The sequence below is a fragment of the Neoarius graeffei genome, chromosome 6 (genome assembly GCF_027579695.1).
Source record: "Neoarius graeffei isolate fNeoGra1 chromosome 6, fNeoGra1.pri, whole genome shotgun sequence".
NCBI lineage: Eukaryota > Metazoa > Chordata > Actinopteri > Siluriformes > Ariidae > Neoarius > Neoarius graeffei.
The window spans coordinates 3,445,847-3,466,552 of NC_083574.1; the positions used below are offsets into that span (position 1 = coordinate 3,445,847).

General features: G+C 41.2%; 1 protein-coding gene across 1 annotated transcript in view; it reads left to right on the forward strand.

Annotated features, from left to right (window-relative positions):
- kiaa1549lb (KIAA1549-like b) overlaps positions 1-20,706 on the forward strand; it is a 105,256-nt gene that overhangs the window by 74,923 nt on the left and 9,627 nt on the right. The window contains exons 15-17 of the mRNA XM_060922816.1: positions 4,455-4,579; positions 5,699-5,931; positions 12,319-12,451. Of these exons, the coding sequence (XP_060778799.1) occupies positions 4,455-4,579; positions 5,699-5,931; positions 12,319-12,451 (491 nt within the window). The remainder of the gene's footprint in view (positions 1-4,454; positions 4,580-5,698; positions 5,932-12,318; positions 12,452-20,706) is intronic.

A 20,706-nucleotide genomic window follows, 5' to 3' on the forward strand; every position in this document is an offset into this window, starting at 1 on the left:
ATTAAAATTAGACTAAATTGATCTGTGGCAACCAACACAGACCAAGTACATGAAAAGTCCGTATTATAGGTGGAGGTCAGTAATTCAAAGTACAGCTCTAACAGGGATGATTTGAAAACAGGGAGGCTCCGGAATTTATCTGGGGAAAAATATTTACATACATAGTTCCATGGTTTAACAATCCTATTGAAGAATGAGGCCTGATAAGTTGAAGTTCTGCAGTGTGCAGGTTTTAAAATTAATTTCGGATTTTGGGCCCTAGACCGGTCATGAGTTACAAAAGACACGTAGAGGTTTATGTTCAAATCTGTTTGGCCATTAATGCATTTATATACAAAGACTAAGTCTCTAATCTCCCTATCATAAATCAGAGGAAGCAAGTGCAGGCTTCTGAGTCTGTCTGTGTAAGTAGCATCCCCAATATGCTGTTGTAGTATCCAGCGCGTTGCACGTCGTTGGACTCTCTAACAGGCTTCTAAGGTTGACACTAGCAGGGGACCATACTTCAGACGCGTAACAGAGCTGTGACTTGACGTGCGACAAATAAAAAGTCCTCCTCACTTGAATTTCCGTCAGCAAGGGACAGGATCTTTTTAGAAAGCCAAGCATCCGGTTAGCCTTGTTGACTGTTGAGCAGACGTGCAAATCCCATTTTAAATTGCTTGAAATAACCACGCCCAGGTCTTTTTCATCGTCAACTTGTTGAAGGCACATGCTGCCCAGGTGGTAGTCGTCCCTCGGCATTGCCTAGATCGTGCTGTAATTGCTCACTGTCTTCGGATGTCAGGATAGTGCGAAAAAGTTTTGTGTTATCTGCATATAGAGCGACTCCAGTTTCTTTATCCATGACCTGGGAAGATTGTTGATAAAAATAGTGAAAAGCACAGGACCGACCAGGCTGCCCTGAGGCACACCGGAGGTCACGGGCAGAGGCTTAGAGACCGCGCCGTCAATTACCACTCTTTGTGTTCTTCCCCCAAGATAATCTCGAAACCACTCTAGCAGACACCCATCGATACCGTACCATTTCAGCTTTTTGACCAGGATAGTATGGTCCAACACAGTCAAAAGCTTTTGTGAAGTCCAGATATACCGTAAAATGTCCGATTGTTTGTTTTTGTCTAGAGCTTATGGCAAGGGTGCCAATACTTTTCACACAATGAAATGCATCCAGATAGCTTGTTCTTTAATGCAACAATGTTCACGCACATCTACAGAATCATCCTGATTACGTCTCTGGCTTGAACAGCTCTGTTCCTTTTTTCTCGCCTCCTTTTTCTTTCCTATTTAAGAAATCACAGCATTATCAACAGTTTAATGTTTCTGATTCATTTCTACTAATTTAGCCATTGTAAAGTTTTCCTGTTGCTTGATTTTTTTATTAATTAGAGACCTAAATCAATTCCTTTCTTCTTTTGTAGTGTTCGGGTCATTGTGTGCCCTACTGAGTGCCCTACCTAGTGCCCTACACGAACAATAAAACACCATGTCAGATTCAGCCACAAAAAAAGCCTGAATTGTTATATGGATTTTAAGCGCAATATCTATTAAACAACATAACATCTGAAAATAGAGTATAAAAGTCAGTATGAGGAGCTCATTACCGGCAGAACGTACAACCCCGATTCCAAAAAAGTTGGGACAAAGTACAAATTGTAAATAAAAATGGAATGCAATGATGTGGAAGTTTCAAAATTCCATATTTTATTCAAAATAGAACATAGATGACATATCAAATGTTTAAACTGAGAAAATGTATCATTTAAAGAGAAAAATTAGGTGATTTTAAATTTCATGACAACAACACATCTCAAAAAAGTTGGGACAAGGCCATGTTTCCCACTGTGAGACATCCCCTTTTCTCTTTACAACAGTCTGTAAACGTCTGGGGACTGAGGAGACAAGTTGCTCAAGTTTAGGGAGAGGAATGTTAACCCGTTCTTGTCTAATGTAGGATTCTAGTTGCTCAACTGTCTTAGATCTTTTTTGTCGTATCTTCCGTTTTATGATGCACCAAATGTTTTCTGTGGGTGAAAGATCTGGACTGCAGGCTGGCCAGTTCAGTACCCGGACCCTTCTTCTACGCAGCCATGATGCTGTAATTGATGCAGTATGTGGTTTGGCATTGTCATGTTGGAAAATGCAAGGTCTTCCCTGAAAGAGACGTCGTCTGGATGGGAGCATTTGTTGCTCTAGAACCTGGATATACCTTTCAGCATTGATGGTGTCTTTCCAGATGTGTAAGCTGCCCATGCCACACGCACTAATGCAACCCCATACCATCAGAGATGCAGGCTTCTGAACTGAGCGCTGATAACAACTCGGGTCGTCCTTCTCCTCTTTAGTCCGAATGACACGGCGTCCCTGATTTCCATAAAGAACTTCAAATTTTGATTCGTCTGACCACAGAACAGTTTTCCACTTTGCCACAGTCCATTTTAAATGAGCCTTGGCCCAGAGAAGACGTCTGCGCTTCTGGATCATGTTTAGATACGGCCTCTTCTTTGAACGGTAGAGTTTTAGCTGGCAACGGCGGATGGCACGGTGAATTGTGTTCACAGATAATGTTCTCTGGAAATATTCCGGAGCCCATTTTGTGATTTCCAATACAGAAGCATGCCTGTATGTGATGCAGTGCCGTCTAAGGGCCCGAAGATCACGGGCACCCAGTATGGTTTTCCGGCCTTGACCCTTACGCACAGAGATTCTTCCAGATTCTCTGAATCTTTTGATGATATTATGCACTGTAGATGATGATATGTTCAAACTCTTTGCAATTTTACACTGTCGAACTCCTTTCTGATATTGCTCCACTATTTGTCGGCGCAGAATTAGGGGGATTGGTGATCCTCTTCCCATCTTTACTTCTGAGAGCCGCTGCCACTCCAAGATGCTCTTTTTATACCCAGTCATGTTAATGACCTATTGCCAATTGACCTAATGAGTTGCAATTTGGTCCTCCAGCTGTTCCTTTTTTGTACCTTTAACTTTTCCAGCCTCTTATTGCTCCTGTCCCAACTTTTTTGAGATGTGTTGCTGTCATGAAATTTCAAATGAGCCAATATTTGGCATGAAATTTCAAAATGTCTCACTTTCGACATTTGATATGTTGTCTATGTTCTATTGTGAATACAATATCAGTTTTTGAGATTTGTAAATTATTGCATTCCGTTTTTATTTACAATTTGTACTTCGTCCCAACTTTTTTGGAATCGGGGTTGTAAAAACAACCAGCATAAACACAGCTAAATAAAATGTTCGATGGTGTCCTGAATTGATTAATACTAAATAGGTTACTTGTTTTCATATCGGTATCAATGAGTACCATATACAGAGGATATTACACTGTCACGCAAAGATATGAAGTTTATCTTCAAGTGCTGAACGTATAGATCACGAGTGAGTGAGGCAAATGAGTGAAAATATTTTTCAACACAAGAAGATAAACTTCATATCTTTGTATACACGGTGGTGTAGTGTTCTTTATATTATATGGACACAGCCACAAAAAAATACGCAAGTTAATTTTGAACCGGTTCGCCATTTTGACAAAGCGCATCCAGTCAGCAGGAAAACACTGGGAGTGACATCATCGGAGTGAAATATCAGTGATTATTATACATCCAGGACACTTTTTCGATGGAATAAAAACATGTGTTCTATTCCCTTCTAGTGGGTTTCACTTATTTGGTTTGGTAGCATGCGATATTGTTAGCGTATCACTCATCCTACCGTACGTGTATGACATCACTCTAGCCAATGGAGAATGAGCGTTGAATATGGTTTATGATATTACATGGTTGTCAAGACAACATGATGTCACACGTCGGAGACGTAAAACTTCATTGCTAGCGAGCGACTGTGACAATTTGACTGTTTGCGTCATTAAATACGGAAGATTTTGAGAGAATTTTGAAAGAGAAAGACGCGTTGAACACCCAAAATGAATGTGTATGGATAATAATAATAATATAATAATATTGGCTGGCTTTTTTCATGGTCTATCAGATATATTCCATTCAGCTACTCATCTTCGACTTGTTCAGTATCATGCTCGCTGAATGGAATATATCTGATAGACCACGAAAAAAATCCAGCAGATATTATTTAATTGTCACTCAGATCTGTGATATATTTCACGAGAAGATAAACTTCATATCTTCAATCCAACATGTGATTTTGTTATATCGACACATCCACAAACAAAAAGTCGCCAAATTTATCAAAGCAATTCATTGATTTCCTCATGAATATAACAGATAGAGATTTATGTCCTGGTTTTGGTTCTCCATGTCCTGGATGGAGCTCGGACGAAAAATACGAGTGGCGTATTTCCCAGCAAAACACTCGTTTCTATATAATATAGAATGGTAAAATGGTACTGATACAGTACTCTACTGACGTAGCCACTGAAATGAAGGTGCGAGTTCGTTCATGCTGTGTGTGTTTGGCAGATCCGTACGACACCTCGTCAGGATCTCTGCAGCTCATCTCTGTTAAACCGATAGCAGCACCGCCGACGTACTCGCAACCAGCGTCTTCAGACCGCAGTCAAGATTCAGCCATCCTGAACGGCGAGGTATGCTGCAAAACGCTGTTTTCAAAATTATTGGTGCCCCTGCAATTCATTTTTGGTGCCGCTGTCCGTCCTCTGGAGAGAAGAACGGCACAGATTCACTTCCTGTAAAATCTAACAAGATCTTAGTCCTTCCTCCATTTTAAGCTCCTGTAGGATCACAGGGTTGACCATTGGTTTAAATCGCAAAAAGTGTCCACCCTTCAGCCATTTCTGTTTATTTGGATCATTATCTTCTTGAAAGATCCATCTATAGCAGATGCAACTGTTTTTTTTTTTAAGCTAAAACCTCCTGGTCCTCAGCAGAAGTCATGATGCTATTGATCTTCACCAGCGACAACATATCACCAAAACATTTATCAGTCACCTGTGTCATGTTCTTAATTAGTAACACTACGTACATCCTGTATCTCTGATTTGTGTTCAGAATCACTTCATGCTCATGTTTCTTGTTTCTCAGCATCAAAGTTAATTTTCCAATATAATTTTCATGCAGTGTCACTAATCCACGTTATTTTTATGTTCTTTCATTACATCATTTTGATTACTACGGTGTTCAGAGTCCAGACAATTCTTAAGTGATTTTCAAAGCTCAAGCATCCTTAGCATTTTAGCTCTAATGAAAATCCAGCAGGACCAGAATGAAACCAGGTCAGGTTTACCTGCAGGGCTTTCCAGACCAAACTGAACTCGTACTAACCATCACAAACCTTCTTGGACAAGTATCAGTTTCCTGATTTGAATGCATTATCACCAAGGAAGTGAGATGAACTACCTGCTTTGCTCCCTGTCTTTTAAACCAAACTCCACCACAGTGATTAATTTAATTCTCGATTCTGATTGGTCATAATGTGTAAATTCATGTTTTTAAATCAATCATACATGTAATGATGGTTTTATGCACCAGATCCCATGCAGTGAAATGAAACAACACACCAAATGCATGCTATTCTGGCCTCGTTCACTTAAATTAGCATAAAAAAAAAAGTCCATGAAACATTTCCCTCGAGTGTACTGTATATAATTAGTTGACCGATGGGAAATCAAGGCTTGAGTGCTCCTCTTTCTTATTTCTTTTATTTTGTGCTTTCAGATAAACCACTTCCTTCTGTCTCTCCTCAGGTGAATTTGGCTCTGAAGCAGAAGTCAGACATCGAGCACTACAGGAACAAGCTGAGGCTGAAAGCCAAGAGGAAAGGTTACTACGACTTCCCGTCAGCCGAGGGCAACTCTAGCTCCAAGACGCCGAGACGTGGAAGCGACAAAGCCGAACACATCCCAGCTACCCGACCGTCCAGCAGAACGCCAGAGTATGACGATGACCGGAGCTCCACGTACATCAAATCTCGCAGGAGGTTAGTGTCTGATCATGGCGTCATTCTGTTATGTATTTTAGGATTTAATGGTACTGGGATTATCGAAGCATGTTATCTTATTGGTGTGTATATACATTTTAAATGTATGCCCATGTTTCAACACTGCTTCAGAAGCTGTACCTGGATACTGTAAATTTGTACCTTCTGCTGTAATCATAACCATGGTCCTGTGCTCATCTCAGGACTCGTATTCACAATCTGCTCATCATGAACATCCTGTAAACACACTTGATTCTGTTTTTCTTTACTCTTCCACATCTGTATAATATACAGTGGCATTCAAAAGTTTGGGCACCCTTACTGAAAATGTCTGTTACTGTGAATAGTTAAGTGAGCAGAAGATGAACTGATCACCAAAAGGCATGAAGGTAAAGACGAGACATTTCTTTTCAGCGTTTTATGCAGGATTTGCGTATTATTTTTGTTTTGTACAATTGGAGAGTGAAAAAAGAAAAGGAACACCATGCGCAAGTTTGGGCACCCCAATACATTTGAGTTCTCAGGTAACTTTTACCAAGGTTCCAGACCTTAATTAGCTTATTGGGCTGCGGCTTGTTCAAATTCTTCATTAGGAAAGGTCAGATGATGCAGATTTCAAAGCTGTATAAATTCTCTGGCTCCTCTAAGCAACTCCCTCGCATTCTGAATAATAAAATAATTGATGCTCACAAAGCAGGAGAAGGCTACAAGAACGTAGCAAAGTGTTTTCAGGTAGCTGTTTCCTCAGATCGTAATGTTATTAAGAAATGGCAGTTAACAGAAACAGTGGAGATCAAGGTGAGGTCTGGAAGATGAAGAAAACTTTCTGAAAGAACTGCTCGTTGGATTGATAGAAAGGCAAATAAAAACCCCTGTTTGACTGCAAAAGACCTTCAGAAAGATTTAGCAGACCCTGGAGTGGTGGTGCGCTGTTCTACTATGCAGCAACACCTGAACAAATATGACCTTCATGAGAGAGTCGTCAGAAGAAATCCTTTCCTGTGTCCTAGCCACAAAATTCAGCGTCTGAAGTTTGCAAATGAACATCTAAGCAAGCCTGATGCATTCTGGAAACAAGTCCTGTGGACTGATGAAATCAAACTAGAACTTTTTGGCCACAATGTGCAAAGGTATGTTTGGAGAAAAAAGGGGGCCAAATTCCAGGAAAAGAACACCTCTCCGACTCTGAAGCATGGGTGTGGATGGATCATGCTTTGGGGTTGTGTTGTGTTGCAGCCAGTGGCACAGGGCACATTTCATTGGTCGAGGGAAGCATGGATTTGAATAAATACCAGCAAATTCTGGAAGCAAACATCACACCATCTGTAAAAAAAAAGCTGAAGTTAAAAAGAGGACGGGTCCTACAATAAGACGATGATCCAAAACACACCTCAAAATCTACAATGGAATACCTCAAGAGGCCCAAGCTGAAGGTTTTGCCCTGGCCCTCACAGTCCCCTGACCTAAACATCATTGAAAATCTGTGGATAGATCTCAAAAGAGCAGTGCATGCAAGACAGCCCAAGAAACTTGTAGAACTGGAAGCCTTTTGCAAGGACGAATGCGGGAAAATCCCTCAGGTAAGAACTGAAAGATTATTAACTGGCTACAAAAAGTGTTTATATGCTGTGATACTTGCCAAAGGGGGGGTTACTAAGTACTGACCATGTCAGGTGCCCAAACTTTTGCTTCAGGTCCTTTTCATTTTTTGGTATTTTACACCTGTAAATGATGGAAATAAAAATGTAATCTTGAGGAAAATATTAAAGAAATGTGTCATCTTTACCCTTATGCCTTTTGGTGATCAGTTCATCTTCTGCTCACTTAACTATTCACAGTAACAGACATTTTCAGCAAGGGTGCCCAAACTTTTGCATGCCACTGTAATGTTTTATAATCCCACTATTTGGTGACACCCAGAAGAGGTTGGGTTCCATTTTGAGTCAGATTCTTCTCTTCCTCATGTCATCTCATCACTGTCGCTTCTTGTTTGGTCATTCGGGATCTAAGGTGGTTTTTAGACTTGCATTTTTTAAAAATTATCCGGTACATTACATTACATGGCATTTAGCACGTGCTCTTATCCAGAGCGACATACGTGTACAAGTGCACAAGTCAGGTATATGAACCGCTGAACTTCTAGACAAGAAAGTTCTCATGCCAACTGAACAAGTGACAGAATAAAACTTAGTGTAATATGCTGTTGAAGTACCAATACTCAAACAACCAATGAAACAAACCAACTATATAAAGTACAACTAAATGGAGAACTCAAACGGCTAACCCCAGGTGAGACTGTACACAGTCTGGGTTGGTCAGTATCGAAATGCAGTTACACAGTGGGCAGGGAAGAAAGGGAAAGGTGCAGCCTGAAGAGATGGGGCTTCAGTCTGCGCTTGAAGGTGGTCAGGGAGTCGGCAGTTCTGACCTCAATGGGAAGGTCATTCCACCAACGGGGAACCAGGACAGACAGCAGTGTTGAGTGGGCTGGGCAGGAGCAGAGAGGAGGAGGGGCCAAGCGACCAGCAGTAGCGGAGCATAGGGATCTGGCTGGCATGTCGGGGCGGATCAGACTCTGGAGGTATACTGGCTCTAACCCCTTAAGAGCCTGGTAAGTATGATTAGAGAGGTGTGAATGTTGTTTTCTATCCTGGAGAACCGATCTTTGGTCTTCTTGCAAATGGTACTTTGGGGCTTCATGCCAACAATGTGATTAGTTCAATTTGTCACATTACTTCCTGTTTCTTCTTTTGGGAAGGACTTCTCTTTCACAGGATCTGGAGTGGTGTAATTACTGTAGCTCACGTTTCTGGTGTGAGTGCTTGCATTGAGAGCATCATGAAAAACACACTTCCCATGGCAGCCTTGTATACGAGGCCAGCTCCATGCTTGCAGGTATTTCTGCACAGGGACATGCCATACATCCAGGAAGTGCTGTTCTTCCCAGCTTGAGTGTAGGTACCAAAAGACAACCACCTGGCAAACCTGAATGCACAAAAGTGATGTATAGAATTGCTCAGACGAGCCATGGATCGAAAGGAATTTGTTGATATGAAGGCAAATATAAAAAATTTAAATATGACCTGAAGGTCTAAAGATTAGAGAAGCAGCTTTGGAATCAAAAGGTTGTCAGTTCAATTCTCTGGACCAGCAGGTAAAATGTATGAGTGGGAGGAGTGAATGAACAGTGCTTTCCCCTCCCTCTACATCCATGGCTGAAGAGCCCTTGAGCAAGACACCTTAACCCCCTACTACTCTGGGCAGTGCTCACTTGTGAGTGCATGTTCACTGCTTCAGATGGGCTAAAGCAGAGCCTAATTTCCCCTCAGGGATTCATAAAGTATCCAACAAACCCAGAATCCATTGTGGTTGCAGACTTGAGTATTTGGGCCAACGTACTGACTCTACATCCAGGGTAGTACAGTGGGTCGCTAGGGACTGCCTAACGGTTTCAGGATCACTGGGTCGATCCTGAGGTTGGGTTACTGTGTCTATGGAGTTTCTAATGCTCCCCATATCTGTGTCACTTTTGTGATGAAAAATGGCGTCTGCACCCGTCACATACTTCTTTTTATTGTTTGGGCTGCATCAACTCTGGATGTCCTGAAAGTCTGTAAATTTGGCCAAACTGAGATGAGCCAAATCATCTCAGCTGTGAATTGAGGCTGCAACTGAGGCAGAAATTATAAACAAAATAATCATAAGATTCAGATTCAGATGTTCCTCAGATGCTACAGGTATCAGTAACAACTTTTATCTTGTTCGTTATGATCCAGACGTTTCCATCATGCAAATGAACAGCCATGAATTTGCAAATTAAAAATGTGACTGTAAGCAGCAGCTTTGGATGGCTGAGGGGTTTGAAATCGTGTCGCCAATTTCGGCAAATCCTCTTATCAAGCTACAAACCACAAGTGCCCCGAAAGAAGCTCTCTCTCTCTCTCTCTCTCTCTCTCTCCAGCCAATTACTGATGATTACACACCAAGCCCGAGAGTTTATCCCAAGGCCTGGTGTAATCCAACCATTAAACCCAGGCACAAGGCTGGCAGTCTGCTTTTCTTTGCATGTTCTTCTTCCTTTTTTTAAACCAAGGCAAGGACATTTCGGTCAGCTAATGGCTCTGGTTGCAGTCACTGAAGGATATCAGATCCAACTGTCGATGTGACAGTTTTTTTTTTTTTTTAGCCTCTTTTGGCTAATTTCATGCTTGTGTGCAATGTGTAATGGTGTGATGGACAGATCTAGGCTTCGTGCACATACACATATGCTGATGATGCAGTCAATCGGTTTTGTATATAGAAGAGAAATGAAGTGAACTGCAAGCTGGTCAGAACAGGAAAAGCTCCAAAGCACTCAATCTGGATTAATTTGTTAAGTTTCACTTTTACTGACTATCTGAAAGTCCTGAAAGGAAATCAAGCAGTTAATTGTAGTGTTTCTAGCGCCAGACTTTTTACAGAAAGATTTAATTAGTGCACTTGGCTATATAATATTAAGGAAAATAATCAACAGTCGGGTGGAGTGATGAAGCTCGGCTACTGTTCCCATTCCAAAGTCAATTATTAGCTCATCTGGCTATAAGGCCGGTTGCCATGGCGTGGCATCTTTCATCCATCCGTCGTCCACAAATCAGTTAAATTGTATCTCATCTCATTATCTCTAGCCGCTTTATCCTGTCCTACAGGGTCGCAGGCGAGCTGGAGCCTATCCCAGCTGACTACGGGCGAAAGGCGGGGTACACCCTGGACAAGTCGCCAGGTCATCACAGGGCTGACACATAGACACAGACAACCATTCACATTCACACCTACGGTCAATTTAGAGTCACCAGTTAACCTAACCTGCATGTCTTTGGACTGTGGGGGAAACCGGAGCACCCGGAGGAAACCCACGCAGACACGGGGAGAACATGCAAACTCTGCACAGAAAGGCCCTCGCCGGCCACGGGGCTCGAACCCGGACCTTCTTGCTGTGAGGCGACAGCGCTAACCACTACACCACCGTGCCGCCTTAAATTGTATCTCCTCCGTCCATTCTCCACGGATTTCCATTCTGGATGTTTTGTTTGAAAGATCTCATCACTCTGCACAAAACATGGTCATTGTTTTGCCCTTTTTTTTTTTTGCTAACCAGTTAGCAATTAGGCCAAATTAACAAATTTTCCAGACCTCTCACTAGAATTGTATCTCCTCTCTGATTTCTCATCCAATTCCAGTTCTGATCGATGTTTTGGGTCAATCTTCCCTCAAGGAACAGAACTTGGTCATTTGTTCATTGATTTTGCTGTTGTAAACAATTTGTTTACAACTTTATTTTCAGTTAAATCACATCTCCTCCCTCAGTTCTCGATGGAATTCAGTTCTGATTGTTTTATTTCAAAGAACTTGACCTTCTGCACAACACCCAGTCATTAACACCCAGTCATTGTATTGCCAGTTTTTGCTAACAAACTGCTAACGAGGTCACGTTAATGAGTTTTGGGACTCCTCACTAGAGTTGTATCTCCTCTCGCAGTTCTCACCCGATTTCAGTTCTAATTGATGTTTTGGGTCGATCTTCCTTTGGGGAACAAAACTTGGCCATTCATTTGTTGATTTTCTTGTTGCAAACAATTTGTTTACAACTTTGTTTATTTTCAGTTAAACCGTGTCTCGTCCCTCCCTCAGTTCTCAGTGGATTTCAGTTCTGATTGTTTTATTTGAAAGAACTCGACACTCGGTCATTGTATTGTCATATTTTTTTGCGAACAAATTAGTCATTAGGTCACTTAAAACCATTTCCTTCTGACTGGAATTGTATTTGTTCTCTCATTTATCATGCGAATTCAGTTCTGATCCATGTTTTGGGTCGATCTTCCCTCGGGGAACAAAATTTAGTCCTTTTGTCGATGTTCCTGTTGTAAACAGTTAGTCGTGGAGGTTGGTCCTCTCTCACATCGTCACATTTCAGTTCTGTTTGTTTTGGTCGTCATGGTTGTTTTGATGGCAGGCCAGATGAGCTCCTACGTCCTTGACTTCCTGGATTTATTTATTAACACATTACAAGCTGCACTTTTTCTTTTTACGCATTTATACTTACATTTGATGTCGGATCTGACTGCTACAAAGCGCTGATGCCAGAGATTCCTTCCATAAATGTCGAATCAACTTACAGAAAGCTTCACTGCATCAGTGATTTTTTTTAAAATATGTTTATATGGAGCGTCTGTCAAGTTACTATAGAAATGATATAGTAGCTGTTCAAGAAATTAAATCAACACCTGTGCGACCAATCACAATCCAGAATTCAACAACGCTGTTGTATCGTAATTTATTAACAAATTCAAACTGCATCCATTAACGTATGGAGTGAGAATAATATGATTGTCATGTTCGTATTAATTCCAGACACTCGGAGGTAAAATATCCAGCATATCGGAGCAGACAATCTTTAAACAGCCCGAGTCCTGGAGGAACTGAGATGGATCTGCTGGTGATGAGAGAACGGCCGCGGAAAGGCATTCGCAACAGCGGCTACGACGTGAGTAAAGTAATGCTAATCTGTACTACAACTACAATTGTCAGATAGTTTCACTTCTTGTAAGTCGAGCTGCTGTACTGGTGTGTCAGTGAGATCATCATCATTCTACACCTCTTCTGAGATGATATATACATAAGAGAAGATGGGGGAAAAATGGAAAAGTGTGACCAGTTATAAAAAGAGTTAATCATTAGATAAAAATGAACTCAAAATATAATGCAATAGGAGTAGAGCTGAACCCTGAATCCACACCGAACACATCACATACAAATCCCACGTCAAGACCTCAATCAATCCACATCAGAAGTACGGAGTTTTTTCTCCTGTGTTTAATCAAGAGCGTAGTCCTTCAATTATTCATTTCATGGTCAGATTTTTCAGTCAGTGCGTTTACATGCACATAGAGAAAATCGAATTTCTGCTGTAGCTCGACTGAAATCGAAGTTCTAAATGCCATGGAAACACCTTAGCTCGGCTGAAATCGAACCGAACTGGATTTCTCGTAATCGAGCTACGCGACCTAGATTATGCGATTGTAGCCGAGCTACTTAGTGCATGTAAACCCTATCGAGCTACGTAGTCGAGCTACTTACTTCAGCACTGCCCCTTCCGGAAGTGACGAGTGACGAGACCACAAGCGGGAAACACAACAGCCTCGGTCGGCATGACAACAGTAGTAGTAGCGAGCAGCAGAAGAGGTCAGGAGGAACAACATCTTTCGATGTTGCTGTCCTCGTCGTCGTTCTTCTTGTGAACACGGAACTGATAACTTTCTTTATACTCTTGAATAGCTCTTCTTCATGACGACAACCGGAAGTGTACCAACACGATGGGGCGTGTAGCGCCACCTGTGGCTCGGGTGCACAATGTACCTCACACAATAGCTCGATTTTCTTGTGTGCATGTAGGATTGGATTTCTCTGGCACCCCTGCTGGGACCCTTAGCTCGATTACCGACAGTAGCTCGATTTGGATGCGCATGTAAACGCACTGAGTGTTTTCCCTCAAAACCTGTCCTCTCTCTCTCACACACACACACACACACACACACACACACAAATATCCTTCTCACATGCAAATTTGCTCTCCTCCTGCTCAAAACCATTTACCTGCACTCAGATATACTGTTCCTTTCTCAAATATCCTGCATTTCACTTTGAGTCCATCTCCTCACACGCTGCTTTTGTGCGTTCGTGAATCATCTGCTCACAGATTTCTGCGCTCTCGTGCAAATTTTTGCGACACGACCAATCAGAATTCACCAACCAATAGAACACAAGGTATGACACTGATGAATGAAATCGTCACTGCTTCCGTAAGAGTGTTTGCTTTAGGTACTTTACAAGTGGGTTATTGGTTAATGGGCTTCATCAAACAGTAACCCGTTCGTAAATAAAACCAACGCACCCAAGGAGGCAGTGATGATTTCATTGGTCAACGTCATACCTTGGATTCTATCAGTCGATGAATTTTGATGCTCCTTAGAAAGTGGCTTAGAAAGAGGAGCTGAATCTGAACAGCGTGTCGAAGCACATGTTTTGTGGAATACGCAGGACAAAAGAACCTGACTGGATTGTATTATTTTAGAGGCTCCCTTAGCAAAAAGAAGTTTATTCAAGTGTACTATGAGTATACTTTTTACTAAAACTGAGGAAGTATACTTGAAGTTGACTTTTTATAAACTATAATACAGTGGTGCTTGAATGTTTGTGAACCCTTTAGAATTTTCTATATTTCTGCATAAATATGACCAAAAACATCATCAGATTTTCACACAAGGCCTAAAAGTAGATAAAGAGAACCCAGTTAAACAAATGAGACAAAAATATTAAACTTGGTGATTTATTTATTGAGGAAAATTATTCAATATTACATATCTGCGAGTGGCAAAAGTATGTGAACCTTTGCTTTCAGTATCTGGTGTGACCCCCTTGTGCAGCAATAACTGCAACTAAACGTTTGCGGTAACTGTTGATCAGTCCTGCACACCGGCTTGGAGGAATTTTAGCCCGTTCCTCCGTACAGAACAGCTTCAACTCTGGGATGTTGGTGGGTTTCCTCAAATGAACTGCTCACTTCAGGTCCTTCCACAACATTTCGATTGGATTAAGGTCAGGACTTTGACTTGGCCATTCCAAAACATTAACTTTATTCTTCTTTAACCATTCTTTGGCAGAACGACTTGTGTGCTTAGGGTCGTTGTCTTGCTGTATGACTCACCTTCTCTTGAGATTCAGTTCATGGACAGATGTCCTGACATTTTCCTTTAGAATTTGCTGGTATAATTCAGAATTCATTGTTCCATCAATGATGGCAAGCCATCCTGGCCCAGATGCAGCAAAACAGGCCCAAACCATGATACTACCACCACCATGTTTCACAGATGGGATAAGGTTCTTATGCTGGAATACAGTGTTTTCCTTTCTCCAAACATAACGCTTATCATTTAAACCAAAAAGTTCTATTTTAGTCTCATCCGTCCACAAAACAGATTTCCAATAGCCTTCTGGCTTGTCCACGTGATCTTTAGCAAACTGCAGACGAGCAGCAATGTTCTTTTTGGAGGGCAGTGGCTTTCTCCTTACAACCCTGCCATGCACACCACTGTTGTTCACTGTTCTCCTGATGGTGGACTCATGAACATTAACATTAGCCAATGTGAGAGAGGCCTTCAGTTGCTTAAAAGTTACCCTGGGGTTCTTTGTGACCTCGCCGAATATTACACACCTTGCTCTTGGAGTGATCTTTGTTGGTCGACCACTCCTGGGGAGGGGAACAATGGTCTTGAATTTCCTCCATTTGTACACAATCTGTCTGACTGTGGATTGGTGGAGTCCAAACTCTTTAGAGATGGTTTTGTAACCTTTTCCAGCCTGATGAGCATCAACAACGTTTTTTCTGAGGTCCTCAGAAATCTCCTTTGTTCGTGCCATGATACACTTCCACAAATATGTGTTGTGAAGATCAGACTTTGATAGATCCCTGTTCTTTAAATAAAACAGGGTGCCCACTCACACCTGATTGTCATCCCATTGATTGAAAACACCTGACTCTAATTTCACCTTCAAATTAACTGCTAATCCTAGAGGTTCACATACTTTTGCCACTCACAGATATGTAATATTGGATCATTTTCCTCAATAAATAAATGGCCAAGTATAATATTTTTGTCTCATTTGTTTAACTGGGTTCTCTTTATCTACTTTTAGGACTTGTGTGAAAATCTGATGATGTTTTAGGTCATATTTATGCAGAAATATAAAAAATTCTAAAGGGTTCACAAACTTTCAAGCACCACTGTATACTTAAGAATAGTATAGTGAAGTATACTTGGCTTATACTGAAAAGTATAAACAAAAGTCTAAGACTAAGTACATTAATACTAAGACTTACACTTATACTTTAATACTAAAACTTTAGTATACTTTTTATGTTTTTCTGCCACAAAGTACTAATACTTGGTATATCTTGCTCCAAGTGCATAATAAGGTCAAGTCATTGACTCATGCTTAACATTTAATTTATATATTAATATAATATAATGCTGGAGTTTAAAACTTTACAGTATATAGTATGTGTGCTCAATTGCATTATCTTTATGTACCTTAAAATCATACACAAAAACAGAAAAACTTTTGACTTGGTTTTATTGATCAATTTCTCCAGTAAGGAAGGACTTGATTTCATAGGTCTTTGTTTTTGAAATGTTTGAAAATATATCAAACTTGTTTTCAACATTCTGTCTTGTCTCTCATCTCATTATCTGTAGCCGCTTTATCCTGTTCTACAGGGTCGCAGGCAAGCTGGATCCTATCCCAGCTGACTACGGGCGAAAGGCGGGGTACACCCTGGACAAGTTGCCAGGTCATCACAGGGCTGACACATAGACACAGACAACCATTCACACTCACATTCACACCTACGCTCAATTTAGAGTCACCAGTTAACCTAACCTGCATGTCTTTGGACTGTGGGGGAAACCGGAGCACCCGGAGGAAACCCATGCGGACACGGGGAGAACATGCAAACTCCGCACAGAAAGGCCCTCGCCGGCCACGGGGCTCGAACCCGGACCTTCTTGCTGTGAGGCGACAGCGCTAACCACTACACCACCGTGCCACCCATTCTGTCTTGTGATTTTGTAAATGCATCACACTCTTGTGTACATACAGTATGAGTAAACTTTAAGAATACTTTAAGGAGTATATTTCCAGTATATAAAGTAAGCTACAAGTAATATGCCAAGCAAACTTAAAGTATAACAAGTAAACTAGTGAAATAACCAACGTTTATAACAGTATACTTAAAGTATACAATAATAAACTAAAAATAGGGACTCGAAGTATATAACTAAGGAGCACTGTGGCTCAGTTGACTAAGGTGCCATACCATAAATCCAGGGACCTGGGTTTGATTCCGACCTGAGGTCATTTCCTGATCCCTCTCCAGCTTGTTTCCTGTCTCTACACTGTCCTATCCAATAAAGGTGAAAAAAGCCCCCCAAAAAAGAAGTATATAACTAGTACAATGGCAGTATACCGATAAGTGTACTTGTGGTATACTTTAAGCATACGAGAGGGATATACCAAGTACATTGATAGTATATAGATGAGTGTACTTGTTGTATACTTTAAAGTGTACTTTTGCAAACTTAAAATGAACTTTAAAGTATACTTTTATAAACTTGAAATGTTCCAATTTAGTCCGAAAAAGTATTAAATTTGTATACTTTCTAGTACACTAAAAGTACATGGTCTGTAGTATACTTGCTATACTTGTACTGAAGCATACTGCAAGGTATTTCGATACATTTGTGGGTTGTAGACAAGGAGCTCTTGAAAGCCCATGTCTCTTTAACATCTACATGGACTTCGTAATGAGATGTGCTAAACATGAAATCCTTAGCCAGTTTCCTGAGTCTGGAGCACGCGTAGAGTTTGCAATACCTAACGAAGTATCCCCTCGAGATCTACGTAGTGGTAAAAGTCATGGTGTTTTAAGAATCACGGAACTCTTGTACGCTGATGATGTTGTGCTTTTTTCGGAAGACATCAATGAGCTCCAACGAATTATTGAGATCTATGCCAAAACATTTCAACGGTATGGACTACAGATGTCCTACAAGAAGACAGAAACCATGGCATTTAATGTAGAAGAGGACGTAAAGGAAAAGGAGAGTCTAGTAACAGTCAATGGTGTTCCATTGAAGAACGTGACACAATTTCGTTACTTGGGACACCTGGTGACCAACAGTGGCAACACGTCAGCGTTCCTCCACCAAAGAATTGCGTCAGCATATGAGAAGTGGAACCAGTTGAAGACTGTCCTTACTGATCGTGAAATCTTTCTTACTACACGAATAAAGATCATTGTAGCTTGTGTCCGCTCAAGACTTCTCTATAGCGTGCAAGCGTGGGAACTAACAACAACTGAAATGAACAAGCTGGAGACAATATGGAACGGATTCTTGAGGAAGATGGTAGCTGGAAGTTATGCGCGTAAGAATGCCCCACCAAGGAGTAAACGTAAGAAAGATGTGGACCCAGCTTCTCTTGTCCAGGGCGAACTCGACTGGTCCTACAAAATCACAAATACCAAACTTAAGGAAATAACTAACACCCAACCCATTCAGAACTTCTGTTGGAAACACCTCAAATATACTGCTCATATCTGCAGAATGTCAAATGACTCTCTTCTCAAGAGAGTCCTATTTGACAAGAGAAGATCATGGAATAAAGCAGAGAGCATTCTTAGCATGGACTGACACCAGATATTAAAGCTAATGCTAAATAGAAATGGCTTCATTCAGCTGTTGGACAATTTGCCACCCCCAAGCAGCTGAGCCCCAAGGCCGTGCTGGTGCTAAGCGGGAAAAGATGATGATGATGATACTTAATAAAATTAACTTTAAGTATACTACTTTTTGCTAAGGGTTGTGGGTTGGTAGGAACTCCAGATACCCAAATGTATGTGCACAAGCAATGAAAGTTTTTCATCATCTGTCCCCTAAACAAACCTAAATCTTCTACAAACAGGTCAACCTGGAGCTGCATAACAGTGTGTGTATGCTATGGTACTTATTTTAAAACCAACATGAGGAAACACAAATACACAATGGCTATTTTTAGATGAACGGTTTCGTAATTACTACAGCCAAGTATTAGGGTCATTGTTGGTTTACAAAAAAATTACACAGCTGAGGGAAGGGGTATATAATTTATAAGGAAAAAAAAAGTGAGATTTTCTCTGAAATTAAAGTCATAAATTTTGAAGAAAAACCTCTGAGATAATCTCATGCTTCCTGGCTGCAGTGCATTCTGGGAAATGTAGTTGAAAATCTCTTAGGGCTTTATTTAATTAATATTGGCTGGCTTTTTTTCATGGTGTATCAGATACATTCCATTCAGCTAGCATGTTACTGAACGAGTCGAAGACGAGTAGCTGAATGGAATATATCTGAGAGACCACGAAAAAGCCCAGCCAATATTATTATTATTATTATACATACACATTCCTTTCGGGTGTCTTTCTCTTTCAAAATTCTCTCAAAATCTTCCGTATTTAACAAAGCAAACCTGGTGGCCATGTTTGTTTACAAATTGTTAGTCACAGTCGCTCACTAGCGCAGAAGTTTTACATCCCCAGTGTGTGATGTCATGTTGTTTTGACAGCCATGCAGTATCGCAGACCATATTCAATGCTCATTCTCCATTGGGTAGAGTGACGTAATACACGTAGGATAAGCGATATGCTAACAATATTGCATGCTATCAAACCAAATGAGTGGAACCAGATAGAAGGGAATAGAACACATGCTTTTATTCCATTCAGAAAGTGTCCTGTATGGATGATATTGCATGATCGAAGAGGAAAGACAGCATTTCCTAAAACTCTGAGCTCAGTTGTGGTGCAAAGTGAAGTGATGTGGTTCCTTGACAAAAAAACAACAACCACCCAATATCGTTTTGAGTTTTATTCTTGGAAATTTACAACTTTAATCTTTCAAATTCGGAGGTTTTTTTTTCTTGGAATAGTTTCCCCTCCCCCAGCTCCATTTTTATTTTTAACCTCCAACGGCCCTGATATGTCATTGTAAATTACAGCTGTCAGATCGTGACGGACAAAACAGAGCGTAATGAAGTGAACTCAAGAGCAAACAGAACAAAGTGACCTTCTTTTTCTTTTGTTTGTTTGTTTGTTGGCTGCTTTACATTCAGTTGGTCTTGTTAGTGCCCTCTCCAGGACAGTTTGGCAAAGACATTTCAGTAATTAGTAAATGATGTAGGATTGAGATTGGCTTGGCTGAGGGTTTAGTGGGGGATTTGCTTCCTCTGAAATTAGGATGTTTTCATTAATTATTAAACACTTAATATTTCTGAAATTAACTTAATATCTCTGATATTTTCTTCTCCGTGCTCTCACAGAAGGTGGTCGCATTTCTCTGCTCCCCTCTCCTTTTTTTCCTGCTTGTGCTCTTTGTTTCGTCTCGTCTGCCTATACTTTTTTTTTTTTGAGAGACTCCGCATTGAATTTCTAAACTAAAAAAGCATGGATTTGATAAACTGGTCTCCTAACGAAATTGACACAGTTTCTGGGTTCGGGGGAACCCACCTGTCCTGCCGGAATGTCTGTGGAGGACATTGGAGATATCTACCTATTCGGAACCATGATTACCAGACTTTTGCTGATTGGATTAGGCATTGCCCTGGTATATCGAGGAAATCAGACAACGGTGACAGCTGTTCAAAGCCCCACAAAGCTGCCCGATATGATTGAAGCGGTGGGCAAAGCTGTTGACACTCAGACTGTGGTAATAGAACTTGAACCACAACATGGTTGTCATCTTGGAGACGCTTTCGGCTTTGCAAGGAATAAGTATTTCGGAGACCAAATGGAATTGAATTGAACAGAAATAGACAGAAATGGACAGATATGGACGAAATGGACAGATATGGACGAGTTGTGTGGACGTGTAAAGACTGCATCTGTTCGAAAGACCAAACAATCTCTATCTTATCGACATTCAGCTCCCTGAACAGCACCGGCCTCGATCAAGGCCGTTGCTGGGGCAACATTTCCCCCAGAAGGTCACTGCTGGGAGACACTCTCGCATTCTTCGCATTCCTTCCCCAATTTTCCGCGGTCGCCGTTTTTCACCCCCAGTGTGACAAGCGGGTGCATGACCAGCGCCGCTTGCATGGCTGCAGGAGCGGACAGCTGCTTGCTTGCGCTGGGTTACCTCTACCTCCTCCCCC